This window comes from Panulirus ornatus, chromosome 48 (genome assembly GCF_036320965.1).
Source record: "Panulirus ornatus isolate Po-2019 chromosome 48, ASM3632096v1, whole genome shotgun sequence".
In the NCBI taxonomy this organism is placed as follows: Eukaryota; Metazoa; Arthropoda; class Malacostraca; order Decapoda; family Palinuridae; genus Panulirus; species Panulirus ornatus.
The window spans coordinates 28752966-28768848 of record NC_092271.1 but is presented as its reverse complement, the minus strand read 5'-3'; the positions used below and the strand labels follow the sequence as shown (position 1 = coordinate 28768848).

General features: G+C 42.0%; 1 protein-coding gene across 1 annotated transcript in view; it reads left to right on the top strand.

Annotated features, from left to right (window-relative positions):
- Spt6 (transcription elongation factor Spt6) overlaps positions 1 to 15883 on the top strand; it is a 71473-nt gene that overhangs the window by 7936 nt on the left and 47654 nt on the right. Inside the window, exons 4-5 of the mRNA XM_071690372.1 lie at positions 3361 to 3465; positions 10974 to 11205. Coding sequence (XP_071546473.1) covers positions 3361 to 3465; positions 10974 to 11205 — 337 coding nt within the window. The remainder of the gene's footprint in view (positions 1 to 3360; positions 3466 to 10973; positions 11206 to 15883) is intronic.

Below are 15883 nucleotides of genomic sequence, written 5' to 3'. Positions count from 1 at the left end.
TGTGGATCAGGTGTTTGCTTTGAAGAATGTACGTGAGAAATACTTAGAAAAGCAAATGGATTTGTATGTAGCATTTATGGATCTGGAGAAGGCATATGATAGAGTTGATAGAGATGCTCTGTGGAAGGTATTAAGATTATATGGTGTGGGAGGCAAGTTGTTAGAAGCAGTGAAAAGTTTTTATCGAGGATGTAAGGCATGTGTACGTGTAGGAAGAGAGGAAAGTGATTGGTTCTCAGTGAATGTAGGTTTGCGGCAGGGGTGTGTGATGTCTCCATGGTTGTTTAATTTGTTTATGTATGGGGTTGTTAGGGAGGTGAATGCAAGAGTTTTGGAAAGAGTGGCAAGTATGAAGTCTGTTGGGGATGAGAGAGCTTGGGAAGTGAGTCAGTTGTTGTTCGCTGATGATACAGCGCTGGTGGCTGATTCATGTGAGAAACTGCAGAAGCTGGTGACTGAGTTTGGTAAAGTGTGTGAAAGAAGAAAGTTAAGAGTAAATGTGAATAAGAGCAAGGTTATTAGGTACAGTAGGGTTGAGGGTCAAGTCAACTGGGAGGTAAGTTTGAATGGAGAAAAACTGGAGGAAGTAAAGTGTTTTAGATATCTGGGAGTGGATCTGGCAGCGGATGGAACCATGGAAGCGGAAGTGGATCATAGGGTGAGGGAGGGAGCGAAAATCCTGGGAGCCTTGAAGAATGTGTGGAAGTCGAGAACATTATCTCGGAAAGCAAAAATGAGTATGTTTGAAGGAATAGTGGTTCCAACAATGTTGTATGGTTGCGAGACGTGGGCTATGGATAGAGTTGTGCGCAGGAGGATGGATGTGCTGGAAATGAGATGTTTGAGGACAATGTGTGGTGTGAGGTGGTTTGATCGAGTAAGTAACGTAAGGGTAAGAGAGATGTGTGGAAATAAAAAGAGCGTGGTTGAGAGAGCAGAAGAGGGTGTTTTGAAATGGTTTGGGCACATGGAGAGAATGAGTGAGGAAAGATTGACCAAGAGGATATATGTGTCGGAGGTGGAGGGAACGAGGAGAAGTGGGAGACCAAATTGGAGGTGGAAAGATGGAGTGAAAAAGATTTTGTGTGATCGGGGCCTGAACATGCAGGAGGGTGAAAGGAGGGCAAGGAATAAAGTGAATTGGATCGATGTGGTATACCGGGGTTGACGTGCTGTCAGTGGATTGAATCAGGGCATGTGAAGCGTCTGGGGTAAACCATGGAAAGCTGTGTAAGTATGTATATTTGCGTGTGTGGACGTATGTATATACATGTGTATGGGGGTGGGTTTTGCCATTTCTTTCGTCTGTTTCCTTGCGCTACCTCGCAAACGCGGGAGACAGCGACAAAGCAAAAAAAAAAATAAAATAAAGGCAAACGGGACAGAACTGACTGCTTGAATTACAGAAGTATAATGTTGGTGAGAATATCTTGTATGTCTTATGGAAGAGTGATGATTGAGAGGGTAGTGGCATGCACAGAGCATCAGAAAGGGGAGAAGTGTGGTTTCAGGAGTGGGAGAGGATGTAGGGACTAAATGTTTGTGTGAAATACTTAGAGCATGTGAAATTTATGGATGTGGAGGTGTATGATAGGGTTAATAGTGATACCTTATGGAAGGCTTTACAAGTATATGGTGTGGAAGAAAGGCTACTGGATGCAATAAGAGCTTTTATGTACAGAGTATAGAATGTGTGCAAGTAGGAGATGAAGGTGAAATAATTCCAAATAGAGGTGGGTCTGCATCAAGGGCCTGTGATCACACCATGGCTGTTTAATCTCTTCATGAATGGAGTGGTGAGGGAAGTAAATGCAAGTGTCTTGGAGAAAGGGACAGATCAGCAATATGTTGGGGCATGGGAGATGAGGCAAATGTTTCCAGATGACACAACTCATTAATGGTTGTCTTGTGATGGCTGAGGTAAATGCAGGGCTCTTGGAGAGAGGGGTGAGTATGCAGTTTGTAGGAGGGAAGGGGGTTCTGGGAAGTGAGTATGTTGTTGTTTGCTGATGACTCAGCACTAGTGACAGGTGTAAGTGAGAAAATGCAGAAGTTGCTTTCTCAGCTTGGGAGAGTTTAAAATGAGGAAGTTAAGAGTAACTGTGAATAATAGCAAGGTTACTAGTTCAAAAGTGGAGAGAAACAGGTTAGTTGGGGTGAGTTTGAATGGCAAAAACTTGAAGAAAGTGAAGTGTTTTAGATACCTTGGAGTGGACATGGCAGCAAATGGAAACATGGAAGTAGAAGTGAGTATTGGTGTGGATGAGGGGGCTGAGGTCCTGGGAACATTGAGGAATATGTTAAAATATAGATCACTGTCTGGGAGGGCAAAGATGAATTTGTTTGAAGGTATAGTAGTCGTGAAGATGATGTATGTATGTGAGGCATGGGTTGTAGATGAGAAGGTTGGAAGAGGGTGAATGTGTTGTCAATGAAATGTGTGCGGTGTGAGAAGGGTTGATCAGTTAAGAAAAGAAAGGACAATAGAGAGGCATGGTTACAGGAAGAGAATAGATGCAAGATCTAAAGAGGGTATGCTTAAATTGTTTGGATGTATGGAGAGAATGAGGGAGGAGAGGTTGACAAAGTGGGTATATCTCTCAGAATTGTAGGGGACAAGAAGAAAGAGGGAAACCAGTGTGGAGATAGAACGACTGAGAAGAAAAGGTTTTGGGTGCTCAGGACTTGAATTTGCATGAGAGTGTAAGGTGTACATGGGATGTAGTGATTTGGGGTGATGTAGTATACAGGAAACAGCATACTATCACTGGACAGAACAGGGCGGATGAAGTGGCCATGGAAAACCATAGAAAGGTTTGTGAGGCCAGGTTGAGGTTGTCATGCATTGCTCATGACAGCGAGAGAATGGATGTGAGCAAATTTGGCCATTTACTGCTCCTGATTTGACCACTCTAACATAGGAATGATGAACAAGTGTGAAAAAGTATATGATTAAGCTGGAAGGATGCGCAGGGAATATGGGAGGTCTGAAGAGGAGGATAACTGGGATGATTGGTAAAACACAGAAGATTATCATTGTATCACTCTGGATATGGTGGTTAGGGAGGGAGAAAGTGGTGGTAGTGAGTGAGGGTATTATAGCTAGGGAGGGATAGGGTAGTGGTGCGAAGGAAGGGGATGGTGGCCAGTGTGGGAACTCATGTTATGTGTGAAGTGGAAATGTTTTTTTATTTTCTTTAATGACAGTTTGAAAAATGAATGCTTATGAAGTATTCTAGTAAATAATGCTCACTTTTAATGCTGAAACAAGTATAGTACTTGTAGGACTCCTCTGTAAGTCATGTAGTTGCTCTTGATATAAGGTGATATAAAAGGAATTATTGCAGTGTTTCTCCACAGAAAAAGTTTAAGCGTCTGAAGAGGATTGAAGATGAAGACTCAGATGCAGAAGAGGAAGATGTACAGGGTCAGATAAGGAAAGAGATCTTTGAGGGTTCTGGTGATGTGAGTAAATTTAGCCACCTTCATGGAGTTTGGTTTGTGTTTATGCTTGCCGAAAAATACTTATATTTTGTTCATTTTGATATTAGGTAATTTTAATTTCAAATTGTGTTATCCAGTGAAATAGGGAGCAACAAAAGTACCTTACCTTTTTACTATACAGGATAATAACCTTGATGAAATACTAATTGAACTGTTTGGTAAGAAAAAATTTAAAGATTTGTGGCAATTCTTTGATTTTGTTGATTAGACCAGATCTCAAATCATGAAGCCTGAAACTTTTGATGAGCTTTAGGTTATGCTAAAGGGAAGAGAAATAGTAATAAAGCAAGATAAAGTATGAATGTTAAATATTTACTGGATTATTAAAGTAGTATTTAAGAAGGTCTTAAGTTTCATTAGAGTTAACAAATAGAAAAAGTGAAATTTGAAGTTCGAGAACATAATAAATAAATAAAGTTTCATTTTTTCCGAAATTTTCTCCTGTCTGAGTAAGGTAGCATCTGGAACAACAAACAGACTCCATTTACACACATCTGCTCTCAGGCTGTGTAAAACCATATTGAAACCAAAGCCTACTATCTATATCTCAGATGCTAGCTCCCTCCAGGAATTCACATCAAGGGGATGGCCCCGGCAAAAGAACCTACTGTCCACTGCCTATGTCCACAGTTAAATCCATTCTTCATATGCCATGGTTTAAGCCATTGACAGCATTTTGCACCACCCTGATTCCACATTCATCCAAATCCACATTCATCCAAAATATTCCATCCCATGCATGCAACTTACTTTCTTGAGTGTAAAGGCCCTGATACCCTAAAGCCTCCTTCACAGTTGTCCCTGCCCTTTTGTACACCCCACCTTTTATACATAGATCCTCTTAGTTGTCTTTGGAAGGTTCTTGCCTAATTTAGACCTGTAGTGATCTATATTTATTCTGAAAATTTTAAGAATATACCTTACTTAGCTTTTCTCAGGGTCCTTATTGCTTTGCTGTTCAAAAGATTCTTTTACACAGTGAAAAATATGATAAAGTGTATCTGTTTATATAATTTTTCAACACACTTTTCTTAGGTAGGGTTCTGAGTAGTTTCTGCACAAAATATGAATTACATATTAAGAAAAATGATGGAATAATGGTTGAAGAATATAAGAATATACCTTACCTAGCTTCTCTCAGGGTTCTCATTGCTCTGCTGTTCAAAAGGTTCATTTACACAGTGAATGATATGATAACGTATATCTGTTTATATAACTTTTCAACGCAGTTTTCTCAAGTAGGCTCCTGACTAGTTTCTGCACAAAAAATGAATTGCATATTAAGAAAAATGATGGTATGATGGTTGATACATTCACCGAGAGGCAAGTGAACAACTGATCCTATATCTTCCTCTTGAAACGCCAACTTTGAAACTTTGGTGGAGCTCAAAGGTTATCCTTACATAGCTTCTTTGTTGACTTTCCCCAAAATGGGTACTGCTGTTTGGACTACACTGTGATGGTATGTGTACTTACATTCTTCTTCCCTCTTGCGGGTGCACTATTTTACACATATGTAAGAAATTGCTGCTGAGTTTATTCTCCCAGGGTAGATCAAGAGGGAGTGAAGGAGGCTCTGAGCTATTTATGCCTCAGCATTCAGGAGGACGAAAGGATTGCTGGGATAGAATGACAGATTGACTTGATGTACAGGATGGGCTGAACTTAGGCAAATTAAGTAGATTGGGTGAATGATGGAATAGCTGTTTGGTTTGGCAGTGGATGGTAGGGTTTAGTGTCAGTACATTATGCAAGACAGTTAGGATGGATATGTGAAGATGAGGCCTTTGTTTGTTTCCTGTGTTACTAAAGCTGGAGAATTGTAAAAAAAAAAGATGATTTGTATAGTGAATATTTATATATATCCAAACCTGCTGCCTTGCCGGCTTTCATCTTCTGCAAAGCTTTCACTACCTCTTCTCTGTTTACCAAATCATTTTCCCTAACCCTCTCACTTTGCACACCACCTCGACCAAAACACCCTATATCTGCCACTCTATCATCAAACACATTCAACAAACCTTCAAAATACTCACTCCATCTCCTCACATCACCACTACTTGTTATCACCTCCCCACTTGCGCCCTTCACCGAAGTTCCCATTTGCTCCCTTGTCTTACGCACTTTATTTACCTCCTTCCAGAACATCTTTTTATTCTCCCTAAAATTTAATGATACTCTCTCACCCCAACTCTCATTTGCCCTTTTTTTCACCTCTTGCATCTTTCTCTTGACCTCCTGTCTCTTTCTTTTATACATCTCCCACTCAATTGCATTTTTTCCCTGCAAAAATCGTCCAAATGCCTCTCTCTTCTCTTTCACTAATACTCTTACTTCTTCATCCCACCACTCACTACCCTTTCTAATCAACCCACCTCCCACTCTTCTCATGCCACAAGCATCTTTTGCGCAATCCATCACTGATTCCCTAAATACATCCCATTCCTCCCCCACTCCCCTTACTTCCATTGTTCTCACCTTTTTCCATTCTGTACTCAGTCTCTCCTGGTACTTCCTCACACAGGTCTCCTTCTCAAGCTCACTTACTCTCACCACCCTCTTCACCCCAACATTCACTCTTCTTTTCTGAAAACCCATACAAATCTTCACCTTCGCCTCCACAAGATAATGATCAGACATCCCTCCAGTTGCACCTCTCAGCACATAACATCCAAAAGTCTCTCTCGCACGCCTGTCAATTAACACGTAATCCAATAACGCTCTCTGGCCATCTCTCCTACTTACATAAGTATACTTATGTATATCTCGGCAGCAGGTTTGGATGGTATTGCAGTGGAATTTATTAAAAAAGGGGGTGACTATTGTTGACTGGTTGGTAAGGTTATTTAATGTATGTATGACTCATGGTGAGGTGCCTGAGGATTGGCGGAATGCGTGCATAGTGCCATTGTACAAAGGCAAAGGGGATAAGAGTGAGTGCTCAAATTACAGAGGTATAAGTTTGTTGAGTATTCCTGGTAATTATATGGGAGGGTATTGATTGAGAGGGTGAAGGCATGTACAGAGCATCAGATTGGGGAAGAGCAGTGTGGTTTCAGAAGTGGTAGAGGATGTGTGGATCAGGTGTTTGCTTTGAAGAATGTATGTGAGAAATACTTAGAAAAGCAAATGGATTTGTATGTAGCATTTATGGATCTGGAGAAGGCATATGATAGAGTTGATAGAGATGCTCTGTGGAAGGTATTAAGAATATATGGTGTGGGAGGAAAGTTGTTAGAAGCAGTGAAAAGTTTTTATCGAGGATGTAAGGCATGTGTACGTGTAGGAAGAGAGGAAAGTGATTGGTTCTCAGTGAATGTAGGTTTGCGGCAGGGGTGTGTGATGTCTCCATGGTTGTTTAATTTGTTTATGGATGGGGTTGTTAGGGAGGTAAATGCAAGAGTTTTGGAAAGAGTGGCAAGTATGAAGTCTGTTGGGGATGAGAGAGCTTGGGAAGTGAGTCAGTTGTTGTTCGCTGATGATACAGCGCTGGTGGCTGATTCATGTGAGAAACTGCAGAAGCTGGTGACTGAGTTTGGAAAAGTGTGTGGAAGAAGAAAGTTAAGAATAAATGTGAATAAGAGCAAGGTTATTAGGTACAGTAGGGTTGAGGGTCAAGTCAATTGGGAGGTGAGTTTGAATGGAGAAAAACTGGAGGAAGTGAAGTGTTTTAGATATCTGGGAGTGGATCTGGCAGCGGATGGAACCATGGAAGTGGAAGTGGATCATAGGGTGGGGGAGGGGGCGAAAATCCTGGGGGCCTTGAAGAATGTGTGGAAGTCGAGAACATTATCTCGGAAAGCAAAAATGGGTATGTTTGAAGGAATAGTGGTTCCAACAATGTTGTATGGTTGCGAGACGTGGGCTATGGATAGAGTTGTGCGCAGGAGGATGGATGTGCTGGAAATGAGATGTTTGAGGACAATGTGTGGTGTGAGGTGGTTTGATCGAGTGAGTAACGTAAGGGTAAGAGAGATGTGTGGAAATAAAAAGAGCGTGGTTGAGAGAGCAGAAGAGGGTGTTTTGAAGTGGTTTGGGCACATGGAGAGGATGAGTGAGGAAAGATTGACCAAGAGGATATATGTGTCGGAGGTGGAGGGAACAAGGAGAAGAGGGAGACCAAATTGGAGGTGGAAAGATGGAGTGAAAAAGATTTTGTGTGATCGAGGCCTGAACATGCAGGAGGGTGAAAGGAGGGCAAGGAATAGAGTGAATTGGAGCGATGTGGTATACCGGGGTTGACGTGCTGTCAGTGGATTGAAGCAGGGCATGTGAAGCGTCTGGGGTAAACCATGGAAAGCTGTGTAGGTATGTATATTTGCGTGTGTGGACGTATGTATATACATGTGTATGGGGGGGGGGTTGGGCCATTTCTTTCGTCTGTTTCCTTGCGCTACCTCGCAAACGCGGGAGACAGCGACAAAGTATAATAAAAAAAAATATTATATGTATATTCACATATACATACCTATACATCTCGACGTATACATGTATATACACACACAGACATATACATATATACACATGTACATAATTCATACTGTCTGCCCTTATTCATTCCCATCGCCACCCTGCCACACATGAAATGACAACCCCCTCCCCCCGCATGTGCGCAAGGTAGCACTTGGAAAAGACAACAAAGGCCACATTCGTTCACGCTCAGTCTCTAGCTGTCATGTATAATGCACTGAAACCACAGCTCCCTTTCCGCATACAGGCCCCACAGAACTTTCCTTGGTTTACCCCAGACGCTTCACATGCCCTGGTTCAATCCATTGACAGCACGTCGACCCCGGTATACCACATTGTTCCAATTTACTCTATTCCTTGCACGCCTTTCACCCTCCTGCATGTTCAGGCCCCGATCACTTAAAATCTTTTTCACTCCATCTTTCCACCTCCAATTTGGTCTCCCACTTCTCGTTCCCTCCACCTCTGACACATATATCCTCTTGGTCAGTCTCTCCTCACTCATTCTCTCCATGTGATCAAACCATTTCAAAACACCCTCTTCTGGTCTCTCAACCACTCTCTTTTTATTACCACACATCTCTATTACCCTATTATTACTTACTTGATCAAACCACCTTACACCACATATTGTCCTCAAACATCTCATTTCCAGCACATCCACCCTCCTCTGCACAACTCTATCCATAGCCCATGCCTTGCAACCATATAACATTGTTGGAACCACTATTCTTTCAAACATACCCATTTTTGCTTTCCGAGATAATGTTCTTGACTTCCACACATTCTTCAACGCTCCCAGAACTTTCGCCCCCTCCCCCTTCCTATGATTTACTTCCGCTTCCATGGATCCATCCGCTGCCAAATCCACTCCCAGATATCTAAAACACTTCACATCCTCCAGTTTTTCTCCATTCAAACTTACCTCCCAATTGACTTGTCCCTCAACCCTACTGTACCTGATAACCTTGCTCTTATTCACATTTCCTCTCAGCTTTCTTCTTTCACACACTTTACCAAACTCAGTCACCAGCTTCTGCAGCTTCTCATATGAATCGGCCACCAGCGCTGTATCATCAGCAAACAACTGACTCACTTACTTCCCAAGCTCTCTCATCCACAACAAACTGCATACTTGCCCCTCTTTCCAAAACTCTTGCATTCACCTGCCTAATTACCCCATCCATAAACAAATTAAACAACCATGGAGACATCACACATCCCTGCCGCAAACCTACATTCGCTGAGAACCAATCACTTACCTCTCTTCTCACATGTACACATGCTTTACATCCTCGATAAAAACTTTTCACTGCTTGTAACAACTTGCCTCCCACACCATATATACTTAATACCTCCACAGAGCATCTCAATCAACTCTATCATATGCCTTCTCCAGATCCATAAATGCTACATACAAATCCATTTGCTTTTCTGAATATTGCCTACATACATTCTTCAAAGCAAACACCTGATCCACACATCCTCTACCACTTCTGAAACCACACTGCTCTTCCCCAATCTGATGCTCTGTACATGCCTTCACCCTCTCAATCAATACCCTCCCATATAATTTCCCAGGAATACTCAACAAACTTATACCTCTGTAATTTGAACACTCACTTTTATTCCCTTTGCCTTTGTACAGTGGCACTATGCAAGCATTCCGCCAATCCTAAGGCACCTCACCATGAGTCATATATACATTAAATAACCTTACCAACCAGTCAACAATGCAGTTACCCCCTTTTTTAATAAATTCCACTGCAATACCATCCAAACCTGCTGCCTTGCCAGCTTTCATCTTCCACAAAGCTTTTACTACCTCTTCTCTGTTTACCAAATCATTTTCCCTAACCCTCTCACTTTCCACACCACCTCGACCAAAACACCCTATATCTGCCACTCTTATCATCAAACACATTCAACAAACCTTCAAAATACTCATTCCATCTCCTTCTCACATCACCACTACTTGTTATCTCCTCCCCATTTGCGCCCTTCACAGAAGTTCCCATTTGTTCCCTTGTCTTACGCACTTTATTTACCTCCTTCCAAAACATCTTTTTATTCTCCCTAAAACTTAATGATACTCTCTCACCCCAATTCTCATTTGCCCTCTTTTTCACCTCTTGCACCTTTCTCTTGACCTCCTGCCTCTTTCTTTTATACATCTCCTACTCATTTGCATTATTTCCCTGCAAAAATCTTCCAAATGCCTCTCTCTTCTCTTTCACTAATAATCTTCCTTCTTCATCCCACCACTCACTACCTTTTCTAATCTGCCCACCTCCCACGCTTCTCATGCCACGAGAATCTTTTGTGCAAACCATTACTGCTCCCCTAAATACATCCCATTCCTCCCCCACTCCCTTTACATCCTTTGTTCTCACCTTTTTTTTATTCTGTACTCAGTCTCTCCTGGTACTTCCTCACACAAGCTTCCTTCCCAAGCTCACTTACTCTCACCACTCTTTTCACCCCAACATTCTCTCTTCTTTCTGAAATCCTCTACAAATCTTCACCTTCGCACTTTTATGGTTTTTCTGTAATGTTTTTTCTGTAACTTATCTTTTCTTATGATTGGTTTTTTTTTTTTTTCACTCCTGATCACTGTCATTGATTTTGAATATGATGAATCTTAAATTTTTCCTGTTATTATCTAAACTGTAAGTTCTCTCCTTTTAGTATTTGCCTTTTGTTCACCTATGTCTTACATATCGCCAGTTCCACATCTGGGTGACACCTGCATAACCTTCCTTTGCCATCGTAGGCCCTGATCATCTCAGCACATTATCACTCTATCCTGATATTTTTAGGGGTCTCCATGAATAATATGAAGAAATTAATTTCACCTTTTATCATTTTCACGATTCACTTTGCTTTGGTGAAAAATGTAGCTTACACATCCACATTCCTCTTTAAATCATCTTTGATCATTCTGCCCAATTGTTTTGCTTTTATAAACTTGCCTATTGGATAGTTACTTGGCATCCCAGGAGGAGGAAGAAGAAGGTACCTCGGCTACCCACCCTCCTCAGCAGCCTGAGACCTATGCATCAGAGGAGGAAGAGGAAGAGTCTGATGGTGAACATAGTTTCATTGTTGATGACGACGGCAAGCCCATTGCAAAGCAGAAAAGGAAAGCAGTATTTGAAGATGAAGGACTTGAGGCAGCTCGTGACATCTTTGGTTGTGATTTTGATTATGGGGAGTTTGAACAGTATGAAGGTTAGTAATGACAAAAAACTGTAATAGATAATTTTTTACATAATACCTTTCATCTGCTATGCTTGATACATGTGTCATTAGAGATATGTGTAAATGGTATCTTATATCTTCAGTACTCATGATTACCTCATATTCATAATTTGTTGATGATTGTTAGCTTCATGACTCATACTAATTTGTTAGGGTTTTAGGTAGATGAGGAGAATAGTCTTATTTAGCAAGCATGATGTACATGATGTGCTAGGCTTATCATTATGGTCAAATTCTCTCTCTCTCTCTCTCTCTCTCTCTCTCTCTCTCTCTCTCTCTCTCTCTCTCTCTCTCTCTCTCTCTCATACCTGCAACTGATCTCAAATTGCTTTAGACATACCCTGGATTATTAAGATATTTCTTCATTTTTTAATTATTATACTGAATTGCTGTTTCCCACATATGCAAGGTAGTGCCAGGAAATAGACCAAGAATGGCCCATCCACTCATATACACTTATACATAAATGCCCATATGCACACATATACATATCAACATATACACATATACTTACACATACACAAACATATACATATATACACATGAACATCCTCATACTTGCTTGCCTTCATCCATTCCTGGTGTTACACTGCCCCACTGGGAACAGCATCATTGTCTCCTGCTTCTATGTCTGTATACATTGTTTTTTTCATTATTGTACTTGATCACCATATCCTGCATTAGTAATGTAGTGCCATTAAACAGATGAAAAAAGATCCATCCACTCATATATTTTTGATTTATTTATTTATTTTGCTTTGTCGCTGTCTCCCGAGTTTGCGAGGTAGCGCAAGGAAACAGATGAAAGAAATGGCCCAACCCACCCCCATACACATGTATATACATACACGTCCACACACACAAATATACATACCCATACATCTCAATGTACACATATATATACACACACAGACATATGCATATATACACATGCACACAATTCTCACTGTCTGCCTTTATTCATTCCCATCGCCACCTCACCACACATGGAATAACATCCCCCTCCCCCTCATGTGTGCGAGGTAGCGCTAGGAAAAGACAACAAAGGCCCCATTTGTTCACACTCAGTTTCTAGCTGTCATGCAATAATGCACCGAAACCACAGCTCCCTTTCCACATCCAGGCCCCACAGAACTTTCCATGGTTTACCCCAGACGCTTCACATGCCCTGATTCAATCCATTGACAGCATGTCGACCCCGGTATACCACATCGATCCAATTCACTCTATTCCTTGCCTGCCTTTCACCCTCCTGCATGTTCAGGCCCCGATCACTCAAAATCTTTTTCACTCCCATCTTTCCACCTCCAATTTGGTCTCCCACTTCTCGTTCCCTCCACCTCTGACACATATATCCTCTTGGTCAATCTTTCCTCACTCATTCTCTCCATGTGCCCAGACCATTTCAAAACACCCTCTTCTGCTCTCTCAACCACGCTCTTCTTATTTCCACACATCTCTCTTACCCTTACATTACTTACTCGATCAAACCACCTCACACCACATATTGTCCTCAAACATCTCATTTCCAGCACATCCACCCTCCTGTGCACTACTCTATCCATAGCCCATGCCTCACAACCATACAACATTGTTGGAACCACTATTCCTTCAAACATACCCATTTTTGCTTTCGGAGATAATGTTATATTTTTATTATTATTGTACTTGATTGCTGTTTCCCGCAGCAGCGAGGTAGCACCAGGAAACAGATGAAGAATGGCCCATCCACTCATATACATGTGTATGTACATAAATGCCCACATTTGCACATATACATAACATACCAAGGATGTAAGGCATGGGCACAGGTTCGAAGACAGGAAAGTGATTGGTTTCCACTGAATGTTGGTTTGCGGCTGGGGTGCGTGATGTTTCCATGGTTGTTTAATTTGTTTATGGATGGCATGGTTAGGGAGGTGAATGCAAGAGTTTTGGAGAGGGGGGCAAGTATGCAATCTGTTGTGGATGAGAGGGCTTGGGAAGTGAGTCAGTTGTTTTTTGCTGATGATACAGTGCTGGTGGCTGATTCGGGTGAGAAACTGCAGAAGCTGGTGACTGAGTTTGGTAAAGTGTGTGAAAGAAGAAAGTTGAGAGTGAATGTGAATAAGAGGAAGGTTATTAGGTTCAGTAGAGTTGAGGGACAAGTAAGTTGGGAGGTAAGTTTAAATGGATAAAAACTGGGGGAAGTGAAGTGTTTTAGATATCTGGGAGTGAGTCACAGGGTGGGGAGGGAGCGAAGGATCTGGGAGCATTGAAGAATGTGTGGAAGGCAAGAATATTATCTCGGAGAGCAAAAATGGGTATGTTTAAAGGAACAGTTATATGGTTGTGAGGCATGGGCTGTAGATAGGGTTGTGCGGAGGAGGGTGGATGTGTTGGAAATGAAATGTTTGAGGACAATATGTGGTGTGAGGTGGTTTGATCGAGTAAGTAATGAAAGGGTAAGAGAGATGTGTGGTAATAAAAAGAGAGCAGAAGAGGGTGTATTCAAATGGTTTGGACACATGGAGTGAATGAGTGAGGAAAGATTGACAAAGAGGATACATGTGTCAGAGGTGGACAGAGGAAGGAGAAGTGGGATACCAAATTGGAGGTGGAAGGATGGAGTGAAAGAGATTTTGAGGGATCGCGGCCTGAACATGCAGGAGAGTGAAAAGCGTGCAAGGAACAGAGTGAATTTGAATGATTTGATATACTGGGATTGACGTGCTGTCAGTGGATTGAACCAGAGCACGTGACACGTCTGGGGTAAACCATGGAAAGTTTTGTGGAGCCTGGATGTGAAAAGGGAGCTGTGGTTTCAGTGCGTTACACATGACAGGTAGACTGAGTGTGAATGAATGTGGTCTTTATTGTCTTTTCCTAGTGCTACCTCGTGCACATGCGGAGGGGAGGGGTGGTCATTTCATATGTGACGGGGTGGCGACGGGAATGAATGAAGGCAGCAAGTATAAATTATGTACATGTGTAAAAATGTATAGGTCTGTGTATGTATACATATGTATACATTGAAATGTATAGGTATGTATATGTGCGTGTGTGGACGTGTATGTATATGCTTGTGTATTTGGGAAGGTTGGGCCATTCTTTCGTTTGTTTCCTGTGTCGCTGTGTCCCGTGTGTGCGAGGTAGCGCACGGAAACAGACGAAAGAATGGCCCAACCCTCCCACATACACATGCATATACATACATGTTCACACACGCTCATTTACAGACATATACATATATACACATTTACATAATTCATAATTTCTTTCGTCTGTTTCCTTGCGCTACCTCGCAAACGCGGGAGACAGCGACAAAGTATAAAAAAAAAAAAAAAAACATAATTCATACTGTCTGCCCTTATTCATTCCCGTCGCCTCCCCGCCACACATGAAATAACAACCCCCTACCCTCGCATGTGCATGAGTTAGCGTTAGGAAAAGACAACAAAGGCCACATTCATTCACACTCAGTCTCTAGCTGTCATGTATAATGCACCGAAACCACAGCTCCCTTTCCACATCCAGGCCACACAGAACTTTCCATGGTTTACCCCAGACGGTTCACATGCCCTGGTTCAATCCATTGACAGAACGTCAACCCCGGTATACCACATCGTTCCAATTTACTCTATTCCTTGCACACCTTTCACCCTGCTGCATGTTCAGGCCCCAATCACTCAAAATCTTTTTCACTCCATCCTTCCACCTCCAATATGGTCTCCCACTTCTCCTCATTCCCTCCACCTCTGACAGACATACTCTTGGTTACATACTCTTGGTCAATCTTTCCTCACTCATTCTCTCCATGTGACCAGACCATTTCAAAACACCCTCTTCTGCTCTCTCAACCACACTCTTTTTATTACCACACTTCTCTCTTACCCTTTCATTACTTAATCAAACCACCTCACTCCACATATTGTCCTCAAACATCTCATTTCCTGCACATCCACCCTCCTCCACACAACTCTATCTATAGCCCATGCCTCGCAACCATATAACATTGATGGAACCACTATTCCTTCAAACACACCCATTTTTGCTTTCCAAGATAACGTTCTCGACTTCCACACATTTTTCAACATTCCCAGAACTTTCACCCCCTCCCCCACCCTATGATTCACTTCCTGTTCCATGGTTCAATCCGCTGCCAAATCCACTCCCAGATATCTAAAACACTTCACTTCCTCCAGTTTTTCTCCATTCAAACTTACCTCCCAATTGACTTGTCCCTCAACCCAACTATACCTAATAACCTTGCTCTTCACATTTATTCTCAGCTTTCTTCTTTCACACACTTTACCAAACTCAGTCACCAGTTTCTGCAGTTTCTCACCTGAATCAGCTACCAGCACTGTATCATCAGCGAGCAACAACTGACTCACTTCCCAAGCTATCTCATCCTCAACAGACTGCATACTTTCCCTCTTTCCAAAACTCTAGCATTCACCTCCCTAACAGCCCCATCCATAAACAAATTAAACAACCATGGAGACATTACATACCCCTGCTGAAAACTGACATTCACTGAGAACCAATCACTTTCCTCTCTTCCTACTTGTACACATGCCTTCCATCCTCAATAGAAACTTTTCACTGCTTCTAACAACTTGCATCCCACGCAATATATTATTAATACCTTCTACAGAGCATCTCT